This window comes from Orbilia oligospora (assembly GCF_000225545.1).
Source record: "Orbilia oligospora ATCC 24927 unplaced genomic scaffold scaffold00078, whole genome shotgun sequence".
Taxonomy (NCBI): Eukaryota; Fungi; Ascomycota; class Orbiliomycetes; order Orbiliales; family Orbiliaceae; genus Orbilia; species Orbilia oligospora.
In genome coordinates this window covers 1,949,877-1,968,180 of record NW_011645635.1, presented here as the reverse complement: position 1 = coordinate 1,968,180, position 18,304 = coordinate 1,949,877, and the positions used below count along the sequence as shown (strand labels likewise).

The 18,304-nt window shown below is 45.0% G+C and overlaps 7 protein-coding genes across 7 annotated transcripts; 5 read left to right on the top strand and 2 right to left on the bottom strand.

Annotated features, from left to right (window-relative positions):
- Positions 1 to 1,317: 1,317 nt before the first annotated feature.
- Positions 1,318 to 2,325, top strand: AOL_s00078g573 (uncharacterized protein; the record flags this gene model as incomplete). The annotated part of the gene is made up of 3 exons (XM_011123836.1): positions 1,318 to 1,402; positions 1,481 to 1,605; positions 1,666 to 2,325. 3 exons carry the CDS (start codon positions 1,318 to 1,320, stop codon positions 2,323 to 2,325), a joined length of 870 nt encoding a protein of 289 aa, XP_011122138.1.
- A 1,246-nt stretch (positions 2,326 to 3,571) lies between these two features.
- Positions 3,572 to 4,729, top strand: AOL_s00078g572 (uncharacterized protein; the record flags this gene model as incomplete). The annotated part of the gene is made up of 4 exons (XM_011123835.1): positions 3,572 to 3,629; positions 3,728 to 3,743; positions 3,830 to 3,882; positions 3,951 to 4,729. The coding sequence occupies 4 exons, from the start codon at positions 3,572 to 3,574 to the stop codon at positions 4,727 to 4,729; spliced, it is 906 nt and encodes a 301-aa protein (XP_011122137.1).
- Positions 4,730 to 6,202: 1,473 nt separating this feature from the next.
- On the top strand, positions 6,203 to 7,783 carry AOL_s00078g571 (uncharacterized protein; the record flags this gene model as incomplete). Its single annotated transcript, XM_011123834.1, has 1 exon — positions 6,203 to 7,783. The coding sequence occupies one exon, from the start codon at positions 6,203 to 6,205 to the stop codon at positions 7,781 to 7,783; it is 1,581 nt and encodes a 526-aa protein (XP_011122136.1).
- A 956-nt stretch (positions 7,784 to 8,739) lies between these two features.
- On the top strand, positions 8,740 to 9,497 carry AOL_s00078g570 (uncharacterized protein; the record flags this gene model as incomplete). The annotated part of the gene is made up of 2 exons (XM_011123833.1): positions 8,740 to 8,755; positions 8,815 to 9,497. 2 exons carry the CDS (start codon positions 8,740 to 8,742, stop codon positions 9,495 to 9,497), a joined length of 699 nt encoding a protein of 232 aa, XP_011122135.1.
- Positions 9,498 to 11,952: 2,455 nt separating this feature from the next.
- AOL_s00078g569 (uncharacterized protein) lies at positions 11,953 to 13,896 on the bottom strand (the record flags this gene model as incomplete). Its single annotated transcript, XM_011123832.1, has 5 exons — positions 11,953 to 12,332; positions 12,394 to 12,933; positions 13,036 to 13,479; positions 13,557 to 13,696; positions 13,772 to 13,896. The coding sequence occupies 5 exons, from the start codon at positions 13,894 to 13,896 to the stop codon at positions 11,953 to 11,955; spliced, it is 1,629 nt and encodes a 542-aa protein (XP_011122134.1).
- Positions 13,897 to 16,819: 2,923 nt separating this feature from the next.
- Positions 16,820 to 17,128, top strand: AOL_s00078g568 (uncharacterized protein; the record flags this gene model as incomplete). The annotated part of the gene is made up of 2 exons (XM_011123831.1): positions 16,820 to 17,046; positions 17,110 to 17,128. The coding sequence occupies 2 exons, from the start codon at positions 16,820 to 16,822 to the stop codon at positions 17,126 to 17,128; spliced, it is 246 nt and encodes an 81-aa protein (XP_011122133.1).
- Positions 17,129 to 17,508: 380 nt separating this feature from the next.
- AOL_s00078g567 (uncharacterized protein) lies at positions 17,509 to 18,265 on the bottom strand (the record flags this gene model as incomplete). The annotated part of the gene is made up of 2 exons (XM_011123830.1): positions 17,509 to 17,796; positions 17,876 to 18,265. The coding sequence occupies 2 exons, from the start codon at positions 18,263 to 18,265 to the stop codon at positions 17,509 to 17,511; spliced, it is 678 nt and encodes a 225-aa protein (XP_011122132.1).
- Positions 18,266 to 18,304: the final 39 nt, after the last annotated feature.

The following is an 18,304-nucleotide window of genomic DNA, read 5'->3' as shown; positions in this document are numbered from 1 at the left end:
CGCAAGTATCGCAATTTAATATCATATGTATTTACCCCGTCACCTGGCCCCTTGTTTGTGTCGACAGGAGGGTAATACGATGCTTGGCTATAGCTTATTTATTAAAGTTCGTCAGATTTTGACATTTTTGGACTCGTCCCGACATTCGAAATGCAACATCAAAAGCCTCAAGTTGGTTATCACATGCAGAAACCGTCTTAGTCTATAGGCTGCAGCGCAGAGCATCTTACCACGTAGACGGAATCATGGGTTCTCCGGGCAATTCCGATCGTTATTTTTTCCTCTAAATTTTTTTTTTGATGGATGGAGTGCAGAATATTCAAACCCATGGCGATGCAGGTGCAGATGTGGGTATTAACGGTGTGGCGTGAGCCTCAAGCGCCCGCCCGAGACCATGGCGTTCCTGACCATCTTGTCAGACCCACCGCGGTTGAAAATCAGGCCGGCTAATATTCCCGAAGATGTCCCCATCGTCTAATCGGAACCCCCGCGACCCCCCCATCACTTATAAAAGTCGTTTAAATTATGACTAATTTGCAATACGTTTTTTCAGGTAGCATAAGCCGAGCTCGGTGTAGATATATCGATAGGTGAGCTTAGCATATCAATATGAGGTGTCGGCATGTCGATGCCATACCAGCGTTGACGTCATTCTAAGCATTTTGCGGCAGGACTGGTCTCGTTCCCTTTTTGGCGTCTAGGAACGAGACCAGGCGGGACAATGATCAGACCCAAAATAGAAATAATGATAGAACTAGCTTCAACATCAAGTCTTTGTTATCACTACGTAAGGAGAACCATCGGCCATCACTAGTTAGTGATACCTTCTCAGGCAGCAGCGTGGAAGTGTTGGAAACTGATTCATATTTTTGCCAATTGCCGAGGACAAGGATCCCATGCCGACCCACCATGCCTGGCCCAAGCGTATCGATATGATTTCACTAGGAATGTGAAGTATCGGTACCTGGCCTTGTAGCATAGAGGAATGAGCTAAAGCTCCAAAAGACCCAACCCTGGCAAGCTTAGAGTTACTTTCGAGGTCCCGATACGTAAGTACGTACGAAAATGGGATGGCCAGAGTTGATCGGTGTAGCTATCATAACCAGTAAGGAACGGCAATTGATGCTCGCACATCCTTTGTGCGACGCGGTTTGCGGGATTACATTTAAAGCAAGAAATCTGCTCGATATTGATTCTATGTCTGACTATTTAGATAGCAAGTCTCGCACTGGTATCGGGGTCGCCACAGAAGTCTCCTTAGCTTGGAAGATACGGTCCTTGCAGTCCTAAATTTCTCCTCTTCTCAGTTCCTTCGCCATGATGAAGCTCCAGGCACTCGTTGCAGTTGCTGCTTTAATCCAGCAGAGTATCGCGAGCGTCAGTTATAGACGCCGTGACACAAGTAAGATACGCAGTTTTCTTTCGTTTCCTTCACATCGTACAGTTTTGTGGATATCGATGCTGACTTCAGTTGCAACAGGCCCATGGCCAACCGAGCCTGATATCATCAAGACGTGCTCTCGATGGATAGAGGCATTGCCAGGCGATGATTGCAATACACTTGCAGAGATTGATGGCGTTCCACTGGCTGACTTCCTCGCATGGGTAAGTTTATTGTGATTTTCATATCTCACTTCACAAACTGGACTAAGAGGAATGCTTTAGAATCCCGCCTTAGCCCGAAATTGTCAAGGTATTGTCGTCGGTTACGGTTATTGTACCGAGAACAAGGGCACCGCACCCACCACCACCACCACAAGCTCAAGGACAACATCTGGCCTTACTTGTCCCACCGTTTCATGTCCTGTGACTATTACCGTCACGACGACAGTCTTCATCGGAACCACAACCTCCAGAACTACCACAGCTGCTATCACGACTACCACCACCCGTTCTACCACCCCATCCACAACTACGACAACTACCACAACCACAACTAAGGCATCTCTCGCCCCATCTCAGTTCCCAAGTGCCAGCGGAACCCTCCAGTGTGTCAAATCCAACTCTCCAATCCCACAGCCAACACAAATTGCTGGCGGTAGCACTCTTGACACCGTGATCGCTAGCGCTTGTAACTCGCTTGTCACCACAAGCAATAAGTGGCTCGAAGTTGGAGATCCGTACACTGTTGTCTTACCGGTTAGCGGGAAGTCCACTACTTTCCTTCTTAACATCAAACTTGGTGGTTTCGCGGTTCAGAACTCTCTGTGCCAAACCCAATTGAAGCTTGTTAACTCGGGTTGCACGACCAGCGGTAATACTTATGGTGGATGCAGTTACACGTCAGATTTTAATCTGTTAGCTTGTGTATTACCTAATGTTTAGTAGTTAATGAGGCGGATTACGATGGGTCCTAGATTGGGGGCTGCATGTATGTTGGGTAGTTTAATGAAGAATGAGCAATGAGACGAAATATATAATAGTAATCCCAAACTCAATGGTAATCCTTAATTGAAACCTCCATGAATAGATAGGTACGGGCCCGCATGGGTGAGCATGAATAGGTACATGTACATACGTACCTCGACGCCCATCCGGGATTTTCAGTATAAATGTGTTGCGTTGGACTTCCAGAATAGGCTGCCAAAGACGTCTGAGCTAAGCTGGTTTAGTGTCGAGACTGGCTCGACACACTCGAGCACGCTCACCTCTGCCTTGTAGACACACGTCCCACGCGGCCACGCCATGTGCGCACCTATGATCATGATCACGCATGCCCATGAGGCCTCCAGAATGCAGCGCCTGAGGTCGACGGTCGACCTGTGCGATATGTATTAATCTAAAAGGGAATTCGGGTTGATATTAGATAGTTGAGCAGCCATAAAGTCGTGTTCCTGCATAGAGATATCGATCAGGTCAAGCATGGAGACGACTGATCCGAATTTTCCATACATATGCCAGCAGCACTAGTTAGTTCGACAAAGTTCAACAATCGAATTCACCCATCGAATTTAGCCATACATCCTAGCAAAACGACAACTCTCTTCAAACTTTCGGCCAAATTTCTCCCTCGAATCAGAGGTGGAGGTTTTAAGCCGTAAGCCGTCGTCGGACGCTTCTGTACCATGCCGCCCGTGGAACTGAGCCCCCGTAGTCATAAAGCAAAGGAATATATTTTTTCGTGGCATGTTAACATAGAGTTCGTGAGTACAAATGCATCAATGGAATTACGGACCGTTTTAACGTAGAATTTCGTTTCGCTGATACAATTATAGCCCTGGTATCCGTAGCTTATCCGTCTAGTTCGATAATGCGCAATTATTCGGTACCAGTTCCCGCCTTTTTTCCGTGGGGGTAGTACCGTGGTTCGGAACAGATGTTGCATCCGTAGCGGGACAGTTTCCCGTTCAGAGATTACTACATTATACACATGCACATACACAATTGATCGATTAATCATGCATGTATTTAAACACTTAATAGAATCCATTGATGTAAAATGGATTCGAATTCTTGCTAAGATTAATCGTTATATCAGAATATTTCTTATTCGCTTTCACGTCGAAATTTAAAATTTAATACAGTGCGCTAGTACACTGCCACACCGAAGATGGTCAGATTGATAGAAGCGATGGCCATGGCCGGCTTGCTCGGAACAGCCGTAGGACAGGCTGCCGTCTGGGGACAGTGTAGGTCACACCATATTTGCATACAGTTTTAACGCAACCCGTCTGGCCAGTAATACAATATTGCACACCAATTAACATATATCAATTATATTCTTCAGGCGGTGGGACTGGATGGTAATACCGAGCTCTTAGATATAGAATCAACTTCACAAAGCAATCCCCGTACATTACACTAGTGCTCATGACAATGATATATGCAGGACCGGTCCTACTGCTTGCGTGTCAGGAAGCACCTGCGTTTACTCGAACGAGTGTATGTCTCCTTTAATACAATTTATACTTTCATAAACAAAATCTAAAGTTTACCGACTGCATGAAAAGGGTATAGCCAATGTATCCCAGGTACCCAAACTACAACCGCCATTACAACATCTAAGACTACCACGAAATTGACCACAACGGGCACAACGACTAAGACCACGACGCCGGCGGGCACGACAGCTCCAACGGCAGCTTCATTTATCTTAGCCGGCGACTCAACAGTCACAAATGACAAAGGCTGGGGCGGGGCCTTCTGCTCACGCGTTTCATCAGTGGCCTGCACAAACTTCGCACACTCCGGCACAACAACCATAACTTTCAAATCTCTCGGTGACTGGTCCAAACTTATCGCTGCCGTAAAAGCCGCTCCGAAACCTTGCTATGTACTGATTCAATTCGGCCACAATGATCAAAAAGTCCTTTCGCAGTCGGAATTCCAAACTAATCTTCAAAATATGGGTAATGAGATTAAAGGGATATCCGGTGCGGTTCCGGTATTCGTAACAAGTCTTTCTCGGAGAGGTTTTAGCGGTGGAAAGGTTTCGGATTCCTTGGAGACATGGATGGTTTATACACGGAACGCTGCAAATGTAATTGGTGCGAAGTATATTGAACTATTGCAGACGAGTATTGGATATCTTAACGGCATTGGAGAGACTGCGGCACACAAGATGGATTATGAGAGCGGCGATAGTACACATTTGAACTCCTGTGGTGCAGGCGTTTTCGCGAGAATGGTGGGAGATTTGTTGGTTCGGAAACCGGTAGTCGCGCAGAGTAGTATAAAAATTGATGGTGCGACGACTGGGAAGATTGATGCTAAGCAGGCAATTTGCTGAAAGGCAGGGATACTAGTATAGTATGGTATACTTCCTTCTCTATGAATTTCGGCTATAGCGCCAGCATCCCCGCCCCAAAATGAGACTACCAAAATATAGATATCCATATACATGTGCATATAGTATATATATAATTTTTCCGAGACGAGACGCTGAAATGGAGCCCCAGGCAGAGGGCTTCGACGATAGCCTTTAAATTTCCAACTCCTAGCATCACGCTTAACTAAGACTATAAACTTAGAAAGACTTAATTTAAAGTAGCCAGATATCTATGGCAAGTTTAAGGTGCTTAGCTCGACAGTTTAGAAGGTCAGCAGGTGTAACGCCCGAGCGGAAGGGCTGAACTGCAGTATCGAGACAAAATGATATTGTCGCATATGTCCGACCATAAAATTCAATTACTGAGTTGCTCGAGGCCATGATATTATTCCTTAGCTTGAAGAACATATTATAAAAGGCTCCGGTGCTGTGGAGGAACGAAAATGCAGTCGGCAAGGCATTCGTATTCTCTTATGGAAAAAATAGTCCGAGCGTACGGTAGTTTCAATCGATTTGAATGAATAAAATCAGTCATACAGTCACTGGGTCTAGAGGTAGGAATTGCTGGCTTTTGAATCGATTTCCGTCCGACATATGCTTTACCTATTTTTAAATTTTGGATATCTTTCAAGATAAGAAGCGCAGTTGAGTATTGCAGATGTTGCAATGTTGTCGCGGAAGAACAAGGAAAGATATGCATACGTAGGCTTGCGGTGTGGGTAAGTGCTTAAGTAGACACGGCCGGGAGGTATAATTATTACTGTTTCTTACTCACTTCAATTCAAACCCCCTTCCCATCATATGAATAGTCTCTTTCGTAAATCGAAATGCCGATTGCACCCACCCTCATGCACGGAAGGTGAAATAGAGGATCGAGATCCATTGTGTTGGAATGTACGTGTGGCAGATGCATGGATCAATGCACCTGCTGACCAGGTTCCTGTTACACTGCAGCAGCCTCGAGTCTTAGGACCCTATCACAGTCCTTAAAAGCAGAGCTCCTGATGGATTTCGGTTAGCGGTTGCCGGAACTCACGGGCTTGATCGATGCGCAATGACGAAGGCTTCCCGCTCTACCTTGAGTCTGGATCTAGAATACAATAATAGCTGATTCATTTTGTGGAGATTGCCTGGCTAACCAACTAGCTTCTTCCCAGCTCACCTTCCGATTTGTAGTGCCGTACAATATGGAATAAAGCGGCATCGCACAAGCCCGAACTTGATACTTAAATCCAGTCTCGAGATCATCGATCACGATCCATTCATAAACCCATAAATGCATCAATCTCCATTCGCGATCGCACACATCATATCACCTCTACCTGATATTGTATACCTGCGTTACGTATACTCGCTTGGGTTCAAATTCCTTTTAAATTTCACTGAAATCATCGACAGGCATATCATTTTCTCACCTGAGATAAGTTATACAACATGTCGGGTAGTCCTCCCGGTCCCGCCAATGTCGCACAGGCTGGAATCCCGCCCTTAGACGCAGCTGCAAACACAAGTCCCACATCTCCACCTCCCGCAGGCCACGCTCGTGGCGCAATTCCTAATGCCGGACCATCGGACACTCCGATTCTAGACTCCGTTAGCTCCCAGCTAAAAGCCAAGATTTACCCGACGTCTAGACCGTCCAAGATCCGTGGCCATCTTGGAGCTCGAAGAAAGCCCACAGCTCACAGGACAAGCTATTCCTGGAAAGTCTCAGAGCGAAGCGCATACCATGAATATGTCCACAATCTTGTCCTTGCCGGGTGGGATAACCTCAAAAGGTTGGACGATTATATGGAAAATGATATCCAAGACACCAATCTAGCCGTCTCAGTCATCGACATCAAATCCAACCACGAAGTAGAAAGAGTTCAAGATTTGCATTCAATCGCAGAAGCCGACAGTTTCCTTCAAGAGCAGGTTAGAGGAAATGCCAGGGTCCGAATGTATCTCGTTGAACATGGGGGGTCTATCCAAAGCAGCATGATCGATTGCTTGGGCCAGCATCTCCAAATGGATCCAAGGTTTTTTGCCTCCAACCTATTCGGTCCCTACATGGTCATCGCACCGGCAGACAGGCATAGGGCTCCATTTTCAGGCTTAGGATTTACCGTCCTCAGGCCCACTCGCTCGCGAACTACAGAAACAAAGTTCTTTCGAGTTTCCATATATGTCAAACCAGATATCAACGGTGCTGGATGGTGCGGCGTAATTCTGTTCAATTCGCATGCCAAATTACAACTGTCCCCGCGAACCCTCTGTGCTCCCCCCCCCTTCGGCCACCCAATACCAGGTCTCTCCTCCCAATCCATCCCTACAATTTCCAAAGTGTCTCAATACAACCAACCGCGATCTCTCCGTGAACTTTACATAGATGCCCTTAAACTCTCAGACTTAACCGAGGCCGCATCCTCCCCTTTCTACGCCTTTTGCCCGCTCCTAAAACTCAATTTCCACTGTTGGAACGAAGTAATCAACACAATTCGTACTGAAGACCGTCGTCTCTCCGACATCTCAGAGGCTTCTCTCGGTCATGTCGAAGAAATCCAGCATACACTAGCCATGATCGAGCGCTACGGCACATCGGGTTGGCAAGACCTTTCTTCGACATCAAAAGAACCTCCATCGCAAAAGGTACAAAACACTCAAGCAGAATTAATCGAAGATTTCAAGCATCTACTCAACCAAACCGATTTGCTATGGGAAGAACGTCGAAATATGGCTTCAATCCGGGACCGTCAACGACAATCCAGGTGGAGCACCCTCACAAACAGCTTTACCTTCATCTTCGTCCCCATATCCCTGATATCTAGCATCTACGGCATGAACGTCAGCGAAATCAGCGGAACAGACGAAAATCCCAATATCTGGCAATTCTTCGCCGCATGTATTGGACTAAATATCGTGATCCTACTATTGATGGCTGCAAGCCACTGGGTCGGGGAGATGCGCAAGTACAGAAGGCTGGTCGGGGTAAAAGAGGTGTGGGCCTTCGCAACAAACATGGACGGGCGCTAAACAATTAAGACAATCATCGACAAAAAGAATCGGCCTTAAAACCCCCAAAGAGGGAAAATTTCATGAGAATCAGGGAACATTTCCATTCAGCAAGAAGAAAAAAATTTAAACCCTCGTCATAACCCATATTTTTATGACTAACCGACATCTTAACCATCTACCATCAAGAAAGTCTATTCCATGCATAGCATATCTAACAAGCTAGACCAGCTAGTTAGTCGACGCAGGACCCAAAATAGGTTCCACAATCGGAGTTTTTGGAAAGAGAAAAGCCCCTAAAAAATAAACCTTTCATCCAGCTGGGTAACTTAGCTAGCTTCGATATCCCATAACATCAGTCCACAGTGCAAATCCATGCAATTGCCAGCGGAAACAAGGAACCAAAAGTCCCAAAACTGCATCGGCTAAACTACCTTATGTTTTAGCGAAAACAATCAAGCAAACAACAGATCTAGATCCCGTTTCGGCTGGAAAGCTATTGTTTCGTCTACAAGGCACCAAGACCCCTCCGTGTAGAAACGGATCCGCACCTCGGATAGTCCTTCTAAATATTGACCCTGCATCATCAAGCCAGGTTCGGTGTTAAACGATTCAAACCATGGTTTATGTCGACAGAAACTCGATTAAAAAGGACTGTCTTTGTCCCTAGTACCTTAATATCTTTCTCCTTCTAGTTTTACTACATTACTTAAAGACTTGTCATTCTGTAGAATATAAGGTCTCACTCTTTTTATGTTTTCTGATCATGCAGTAGCGCTGCCTTAAATCACTATCACAATCACAAGACCCCTATATCGTACCCACATTATAACAGAGTTCCCACTTCACCCTCAACACAAAGAACGCGGGGTATCGCATTAAATATTGAATACGGCCCTCAAAGAGATACAAAGGGTTTGGGACACACATAAATCATAGGTATCTGTCGATACATTAAGGATATAAGACCACCCAACATGCCTCCTTCAACAGGTAAGCAATATCTACATATAAACTTGATGCACGAATGGACAACTAATTAAGATACTCAGGGTTCCACACGTCCTTCGCCGTGATCCTTCACAACCACACAAGCCGCATAATGCGCCGCTACCGCTACGACGTCCGCGGCGGCATCTCCGTCCCCCCCGAAATCATAAACCCTCCAAAGGATACCTCTGCAAAAGCACCAGGAACAGTTCTCGTAACATCCGACAACAAAGACGACAGTACTGACTCTGACGATGATTTGGACTTTTTAAAAGTCGGACCCAAAGCAAAATTAGTTTATCACTGGAATGACGAGGATGGAACGTACAAAGTTGAAATAAACTATAACGAAAAGGACGGGTTTAATGCGGACCTGAGTGGTCCCGATGCTAGGAAGTTCAAGATTAGGGTTAATCAGACTGGAGCCGAACACACACATCTTGAAAGAAATGATCCTGTCTCTCCTACAAAACCGACGCATCGGAGGACGCAGAGTAGCGGAAGCAGTCCAGAAAATAAAGCTGGTAATAGGAGTAGCAGATCATTTGGGAAGAACGGTGTTAAATTTGGGAAGGCCTTGACAGATAGATTTAAGGGGCCTGATACCAGTAAAGCCAGCGGTGTTGCCTTCTTATCGGTAACGGTAGAGAGGACAAGTGAGGAGGATCTAAGAAGGTTGCAGGCCGAGGACGAGAATACGCGGGAGGGATTCCCAACGGTAGTAGAGGTTGACAGAGAGCACTAGCTGTTTTTCTTTTTGATTTTTAATGATGCAGGGCTCCTTTTTCAAACATGCATACGGGTTGGGTTCAGATATCCATTTACTTTCGCTGGGATTCCATTTGCAATTCGTTTTCTTATACTTTTCGCTTACGAGTTCACGATATCATAGCAAGTCAGTTGTAGTTTTTACTCTTTAATTCATTCCACCAATTCAAGGAATACTATAGGTCGAACTCTGTTCTATCCTACAAAGTTAACTCGGTTGCCTGTACCGGCACCACGTGCACGGCCATGTGCGCAAGTTAGTATAGCATACTCATCTCCAGGAAGTTTTCATCACTTCATATAAGAATCCACCGATCCCGGCGCATTAACAGCCCAATAAGTTGCCAAATCCCAATAAAACAAATACGCCGCATTCCACCACTTCCCCGCTTTAGGGTCACATTCCAAACACCTGATCATGCCCTGACACTCAAACAATTCCAACATCAGCCAAAACGGTGCGATCTGCACAAACCTTTTCGGCCGTTGCCGCACAGTTATACCTGCGTGCCTATCCTTCCAGCAACACGGTGGCTGTATAGGACGAGTGTGTGTGGACCATAACTTGTTCACCAATAATATTTCGATAGATCCAGCAGTGGAACCGAAAGCAGGGTTTTGCTTTGGTCTCGTTGGATTACTGAGGAGCCTTAGAGAGGAGAAGCCAAGAGATGATGTTGAAGCTTTCTTAGTCAGGGGACGGTGTGACGGACTAGTAAGAATATTTTTTTCTCCCCAGGGATTTGGGAGAGCGAATGTGGATGCTGTGGGGCCGTAAAGCCCTCTCTGTGCAAAATCGATGAGAACGCAGTACGTTCTGCCGCAGTTGTAATTAGTCTGTTTCCTTAACGGGCAAGAACTCGTTTCCTGGTTTCCGACTTTCTTGATCTTTTCATGAGGCTCTGATGTTGATGTGGATCCCCAATGTATCCATTGCGAGATTTTGAACAGATCTCGCTCGATATCCAGAAGCAGCTGTAGGTGGCGTAAATACCGTTCCCATGGCGGAAAAGGCAGAGTTATCTCGTTGTTACTTTCTAGCAAGCAACCGGGATATTCTATAGGAAAGTATCTCCCAAAGTTTGGATCGTATTTGAAAGAATTTCTCCCAACCCTTTCCGTGATCAAGGCTGGCGAGTGTATGTAGGCGGAACAAAAACGACGGGAGACCGATATGAGGTTTTGGAGATCTTTTAAGTTTAGGAGCCCCAGGATTCTTCTTCGAACTCTTAGTGGAAAATTCTCAGCTCGTATAGACGTAGGTTTCGTTCGAATAACCCAGTCATGAGCCTCCCTTAAGCTTTGTACACTAGTAAGCGGAGATATCGATAATCGACGGGGGAAATTCGGCTTCGGCGCAGGACCAGACGCCAAGAGTCGCAGAGGACTAGGACTTTGGACGGTTGGTGGTGTGATAAGCCTAGGATAGTGCGTCTTTCCTTTGACCTTTTCGGTGGTCGTATTCCGGCTGTAAGTCATCTTTGGCTTCTAATCTTATAGCGCTATAGCTGGTGCGTGTATATGTATCTGGGTACTTTTAGAACCAGGCTTAATAGATACCGGAATTCTAGCTGTCGATCGTTCAATATCCTGCCTGGTACCCAGCTATACGTCGTCTCGTGGGATCCTACCAAAATATCGTATCCAAAGAAAAGACTCAGGAACCGATATTACAAATAGCGATCTAGCTAAGACCTAGAATTAAACTTTATCCACCTACTATCAAGCTAATGGACGTATTATGGCTACTTTCAAGCAATATGCATATATATGCATATGCATGCTGCAAGCTAGAGAGCTGATAAGCTGTCTATCAAATCTATCAAGACAACACGAAAAATACCACAACTGTTCCATGTTGTGCGTGAGCCAGACCAGCGCTGGTGAACCGGGTTCAGTTGTAGCACAAACTGCTCAAATTGGGAAGCCCGTATGTCTAGCATCGGGGCATCTGAGCCAAGTTGTGATTTAAATCCGTGCAACCAAATATACAAATATGCAAATAGCTTTCTACAGAATGCCTTTACAAGTACCGTCGTGCCACACGCTGGCCTATTTCTCAGCAAGAAATAAATTGTAGGCGCAATGCTCCATATTCAACTGAAGGCTAGATATTACGTCCGTCCAAATACAGGCCACGTAGTGCGTAGTAACGGTTAAGAGGAATCAATATTGATCAATGAGATATCTGTTACCAATACATCCGCTTCTCTGGTGGAAAACACTTATCTTAGCCTTACGTCCGATCGATCCAGCTCTTGCGCAGGATAGCACATAAACAATTAAACAATCTCTGTAATTTTATTGTCTCGTAACTAGACCTAGAAGACAATTGTACAAATTGGACTCTCGATTTGGGCGAATAAATTTCACCCTTCCGAGTTCCCAAGGCCGCCTTGCCCTCCCAGCATTCAGGTGTCAAGAGACGAACATTAAATGTTAACCTTCACCTGCTCAGCCTTAACGAGCCCCAACTTTCCTCTAACCGCATTGAGCAAATACCCGTCGATAGTATCAAACGTATGGCTATCTATTTCAAAACGGTCGTCCCGGATCATACGTCTACTCGTCAGGGTTTCCAAAATCTCTATCTGGTTAGGCGTAAGATTTTGTCTCAGACCCTCGAGGTTTCTATGCGAAGTAATAGTGTTATTGCCCGAAGAAAACCCGAGGGTTTTTGGATCTTGGGGGGTACTATCTTTTGTTTCCGACGTAACACGGGTAAAGGCTTCAAAGCAGAATTCGAGGGCTTTTGCAATCCCAACTTTAGAATGTTTGTTGCCTATATTATTGTCGACTGCGCCTAGGATGACTGGGTCGAACCCGATTGTAATTAGCGAACGAAGAGAACGAGCGAGAAAATATTGTCTTACTTGGCCTGAAAATTTGAAAGCCTCTTTCGAAGCCTTCCTCGTCGTTATCACGAAGGATTGGCTCATTTTGTTGGCGCATTTGTCTCGTAACACTACTAACCACCAAGAAGAATCTGGTATAGCTTTCAACCGTCCTTTTCGAATGCCATGACCCTGCCGTCGCCTCATCACAATGTCCTCGGATGGATGCGCAAATAGTAGCTGCAGCTGACAAGCCACCGTTCATAGCAAGATGGACCCCTGACGAAAATAGGGGATCAATAAAAGCTCCAGCATCTCCACAAATCCGAGCATTTGGTATATGGTAGGTTGATGCAGTATAAGACCAATCTGAAGCTGATTGAATATTATTGATAAATTCTGCACCCTTGAGAAGGTCCTTTATCGTCGGTGCCATTTTTATACATTCGTTATAGAATTCTAGCGTTGAAGGGCGACCGAGACTTGCTTTCTTTTTGGCCATCAACTTTTGGTCCTGAACAATTCCCACAGAGCGTGTGCCATTGTGCAATGGAATATACCATGCCCATCCGCTACAATCTATTCATCCGCGAAATATTAGTTCGATGCATGTACAGCATGCCAGCGTCTGGTCCCGAGACTACTCGACACCTTCGACACCAATTTCAGAGTCTAACTCACCTTCTAGCGCTTCAAAATATGGTGCCCCCTCTGTTGGAGTCCCAGCAGCATATACATTGTCTGACTTCCAGTATGCCCAACTGGCCACATTTTTTAAATTTTCATTGAATTTTCTATTCTTCAGGTACTTGGTACTTAGTACGCCCTGTCTCCCACTCGCATCGATGAGATACTTGAAGGTAATAGAACCGGAGGTTCCATCAATTTTGCGGACCCAGTTAGCGGACACCGGCTTTCTAGCGTGGAATAGCCCGCTTGAATCTTCTTTTGAACCCGGAACCGTTTGAATAGAACATGGCTCAAACTCAATATTTTCAACTTTGGTTTCTTCGAAAATACGGGCTCCGCAGGTGCCAGCGTATCTGAATACTAAGTCGTCGAATTCAGATCGAATAAGGTTCCAGGCAAATCCATTGGGTCCCTGTAATGCACGGAAGTCGTTACCTTGAATTAAGTTAGCTCGGAGCAATTTGGGGGGTTGTTCCAAACAATAAAAAAAAGATCAAAGACACGAAGCCTACTAGTTACAGGCTGATTTTTTGCGAGTTTAATATACGCTCCATTCTTCTGGTTAAATCCATAAGAGCTGAAGGTCTCATGGAAATCGATAAATTTAAAGAGGTAATGTAGCGATGGAATCGTGCTTTCCCCTACGTGATACCTATAATATCGCACAGAAATCAGAACAACTATTGGTTTTACTTAATTGATGGAGACATATGTCCTGACGACCAACCTTGGAAACTTATCTGCCTCAAGGACCACAGTATCAATTCCCTCACGAGCCAAGACTGCTGCCGCGTAGGAACCAGCTGGCCCCCCTCCAACGATTAAAACAGTGCAGCTCTGTGGGATAGCCATAATAAAAGATGGATCGGATTCGCTGCTTGTAGTGGGACCGTAAGGGATCCTGAAGAGTGACTTATATATATAAGCAATAACTATATTGGTATAGTATGATACTAAGTGTGGCTGAGGTTGTAAGAGTCTGACTGCTTTCTACTTTCAAATTTGAGTATTATGATATCCAGGTCAAATTTCAAGGCAAAGATCAAGTTTTTATACAATATATCATTCTCGACAATAACATACATAGATTAGTATCATCGATAGTTAATTGGCCATTAGTAGTAAAGATCTTGGGGCATTCCGACGGCTTCCACACTATAGGAGAAGTTTCAAGACCAGGGATTAAGATATCTCAGCTATCCATAGTTTCGTGGTTGATAGCACTTCTTGGTATCCGGAGTGTGGTGCACGCCGTGCGCCTTCCAGATTGCAGCTGTCAGTCGGCTGCATGGCGTCCAATTCTGCTCTGATAGCTTAGATAGCTTAATCAGAGCTCCGGACGCACTAAAGCGTCCACCCATCCGGTATCCCCGAGCTCTTTGTACTACATACGTTCGTATATACACACGACTTAAAGCAATTTACAACTACATACACAGCCAAGGGACTGATAGCCAGCTCTCGGTATTCCCACTTGAGGGCCTGTAGCGGACGAATAGCCACCAACAGATACTCTCGATATGTTTCGTTTTCCAAAAGCTCATCACAGTTCATGCCACATTTTGACTATTGTGTTCATTATCTGTCGTCATGACGTTCATTAGTGATAAACTTTAATATTGTTTATATTACAAATCGGAGTAGGACAGCATTTTGAGGCTTTTCTTTCAGCTTAGGCTCCAGATTCCCGCGGTCCATCTCGATTCGAAATCGATTTTCTCGGGTACAGATTTGGTAGCAACAACCAGGCCCTTGTGCGATTATAGAACGTACACTGCTAAAAGAAAACCAGCCCGCTTCATCTGTATACCATTTATTCCCTTTTAGATATTCCGGAACTTTGGCCAAGAGTATCCATAGACGATCTAGTGGCCATGGTAACTCGATCGCGAGATCTAAAAAGGCGATATTAACAATACTGCAGGATCATGCATGATCGCTCCTCCATGGGTCCATCGACGATTAAATTGACCATCTAACTTTTTTTTAGTACTAGGCCTTGATTGAGGGGGTATATGAACGGTGTATATACGCGCTATTACACGATTCATGCTTTCTTGTAAAGCGATATCGACACTGTTTCTATGCTAGCTCTGTGGCCCAGGTTCTAAATTAGAATATCCAGTGCAGGCCGCCCATTATATATATTACGCATGCATTTGTTCGAGAAATTTCAACTTCAAATTTCTTTCTGTTCGAATTTTCTTATACCTAAGCAACGGATATCAATATGCCTTGCATTTCCGAACCAGTTCTACCATTCTAGCCTAGTCTTATATATATTTACACACTCGGCATGCAGCTGAGCTATAGCCCCTCTTCCGTGGATCCAAACTATATCACTATTATAAAACTTTATAAAATCTGATTTACCACGAAACTCTATCCTTATAGGGAGAGCTTGCATGATATAAGAAATAATATTCCACTTAGGCACGCATGGAGCTACTAACTCTAGAAATCTTTCTTAATCATCGGACCCGGGAGCTTTTGTAACGACCACCCGACTGCCAATTGAAAAGGCTAATAGTCTGATATCCGTCTTATTTCATGCGCCAGTTGGCCGTGTTAAGTATCCGTCACCCCGCCAATCAATGGCAAAAAAATTAGAAGACGGTTGCACTTAGATTTTGTGCCTGAGTCACCTGTATATCGGATCGGACCGTTACACGACATCGCATAGTGCGGCGAGCCTATTCAGGATGTCCATCTAATTAGCTTAGTCGGTGCACATTGGATTTAGCTTTTGCTATGGCCATATGGGCTTTAGCTTTAGGCACTATTGACAAGAAATTTCTGCCGTGATGGCCAACTCAACGCTAGTTCGTACTAGTACGATCGCGTACATATACTACCTGAGCGTCCCCAGACTAGTATACCTGGATCCATGGGCCTAACTAATTGAACCAAGTCAAATTGCAAACGTAATTAATGCCTTCATGAATATTCTTTGTCTGCGTACGCGTATGCGCAAAAATCGCCCGAACAAACCTTTTCATAGCCCTTATATACTCAAGTACATACTAGGTATATACTTATCCTCATGCATAGTTTCGCAGATCAACTAACTTCCAACTCGTCGGATTTTTCCGCCTCCTACTCGCATTTGCCTTCGCCTGACCCATCCACCAGACGGCGAAAGACTGCCAAGGGTGGGCAACACAGAAAATACCACACACCTTACTCGTTTAATCCTTCCTTTAGCGACAGGCCCGTACCCGGATTTGAAACTAGCGCCCACCACCAGGGTCGAGCTTAATAGATGGCTTCGAAGCATTCATCCGTCTACCGATCCCATCGGCTTCCTTACGAAAATCATAAGATCGTCCCATATGAAAGGTGCCTTTTATTTTAGTCCGAAACAAGGAAAAAAACTGGAACTTTGACGGATTCGTGAACACACACTTTTTATGCCCCTTGGCCATTCGTTTGCCCCGCGTGGATGTGTGTGTACATGTGGTTACAATGCGCAAGTATGCGAACGGTTTCTTAGTTCTCGCTGAATGGCCGCCTGGTACTTTCATTTTTAATTGAGGAAAGTCAATCTTTTGCGTCATTGAACAGGTGGATTGAGAAATTCGGTCAGCAGGTCGGAAGTTGGTTGGATGTAACCTAATTATACTGTAAATCGGGTGATATAAAAGCTGCGATTCCAACCAACATTCTCCTCCACGTAATAAGAACTCACGATCATCAATCTACCGAGAGGCTTATAACATATTGGTTACTCAAATATTTTGCGAAATCGAACTGCAAAGATACCATACGTCACAAAATGGTCAACAACTCCTCTAAGTCTGGCAAAGGGACTTCCGTCATCCGTGAAGACCTATCCGAAAGTTCCTCTTCCGTTTCACCACAAGTCGGCCACATTAGCCCTTCTAGTGGTAAAATCCTCGGCCAGGACTTAACCCGTCAGGAAGATGTCCGTGACGGTGCTCGCACCCCTCTAGGATGGAAAGAAGCTAAAAGAGCGGCAGATAGCAAAATTATCACGGAGATGTAAGTTTCCCAATAGCCCTCTTGGAACTGCCTAGGAAAAGGCACTAATATATGAAAGCATAGGCCCGAATTTAAGAAATGACTCTTTGGGGACGGGGGTGCGACCTTCAACACCAAAAGTTTTCAATCGATAAAAGTTTTGTTTACAAATAATGTATAAGTAGTCTCGGAGTCCTTGGGAACTGGCGGTTATGTTATCAGACTTTGGGTTACATGGTACTACTTAAAGGGGATCTTGAAAATTTCCCTTTCGCAGAAGAATGACCAGTTGGATTGAGAGACAGCTAGCTGTCACCGCATTGAAATGTAATAATATTAATGTGGAGAGACCTCGTATGATCGTCCTAAAACTCTAGGACACTAACCTAAAACAAGTTTGGGGCATTACAAAACTATACTTTGTTGAGTGGTGACCTATGCCAGCTTGGGGTCGAGGCCAACTCCAGCGCACTTAAGAAGATTCTAAATGAACAATAACCCGAAAACCCCGACAATCCCTCCCAAAATCGCAAACCCACCATCTCTCCTATCAGCCGCATTCGGCGTTGTAGTACTACCCGAAGCCGATGTTTGCGTCGCCGGCCCACCAGTCTTAGTAGCCATCTCGGTAGCCTCAGAGCCACCAGCAGTACTAGTAGTCTGCGCATTCAACACCAATTTCTCGTCTATAAACTCCGCGTTAACTTTAGTTCCGTTTTTACACGTTCCGGTTGTACTGGCAGATCCTCCTACGAACTTGACAGCAGCACACTATATATTTAATAGAAACATATCAGTATTTCTTGTCACAGTTAAACCAATATCAAAAGTCCATAGGCCAAAAAATTACCTGGAAAAGGTATCCATCTGGGGCGCTAGCCACAATCTGAAGAACACCATCCTCTCCTTCCCACGCAGCCGGTCCTGGGACGCTGGGGTTACAGAAATCACCAGTACCCTGCTGTGATATCGCGGGTAATAAATCGACCCAGTTTTCTGTATCATTCAGTAATGCGACCCTGAAGAACCATGTGTCTTCTGGATGTGTGGATGTGACGGAAATAGGGATCCCGACGATTGGGAAATCCGTAACAGTTTTCCGATCGGTGACATTGAAACTACCGCAAGGGTAGGTCCCTTCTTCATCATCCGAAAACCCGATTGTCGGGGGAGTGTTTAGGAGGAAATGGGCGGCAGCAAAAGGAAGGAGAGGCAACAGAAGACATGATTTTAGAAACATTTTTGTAATATATAGAGTTCTGCGTTGTACAGCATAAAA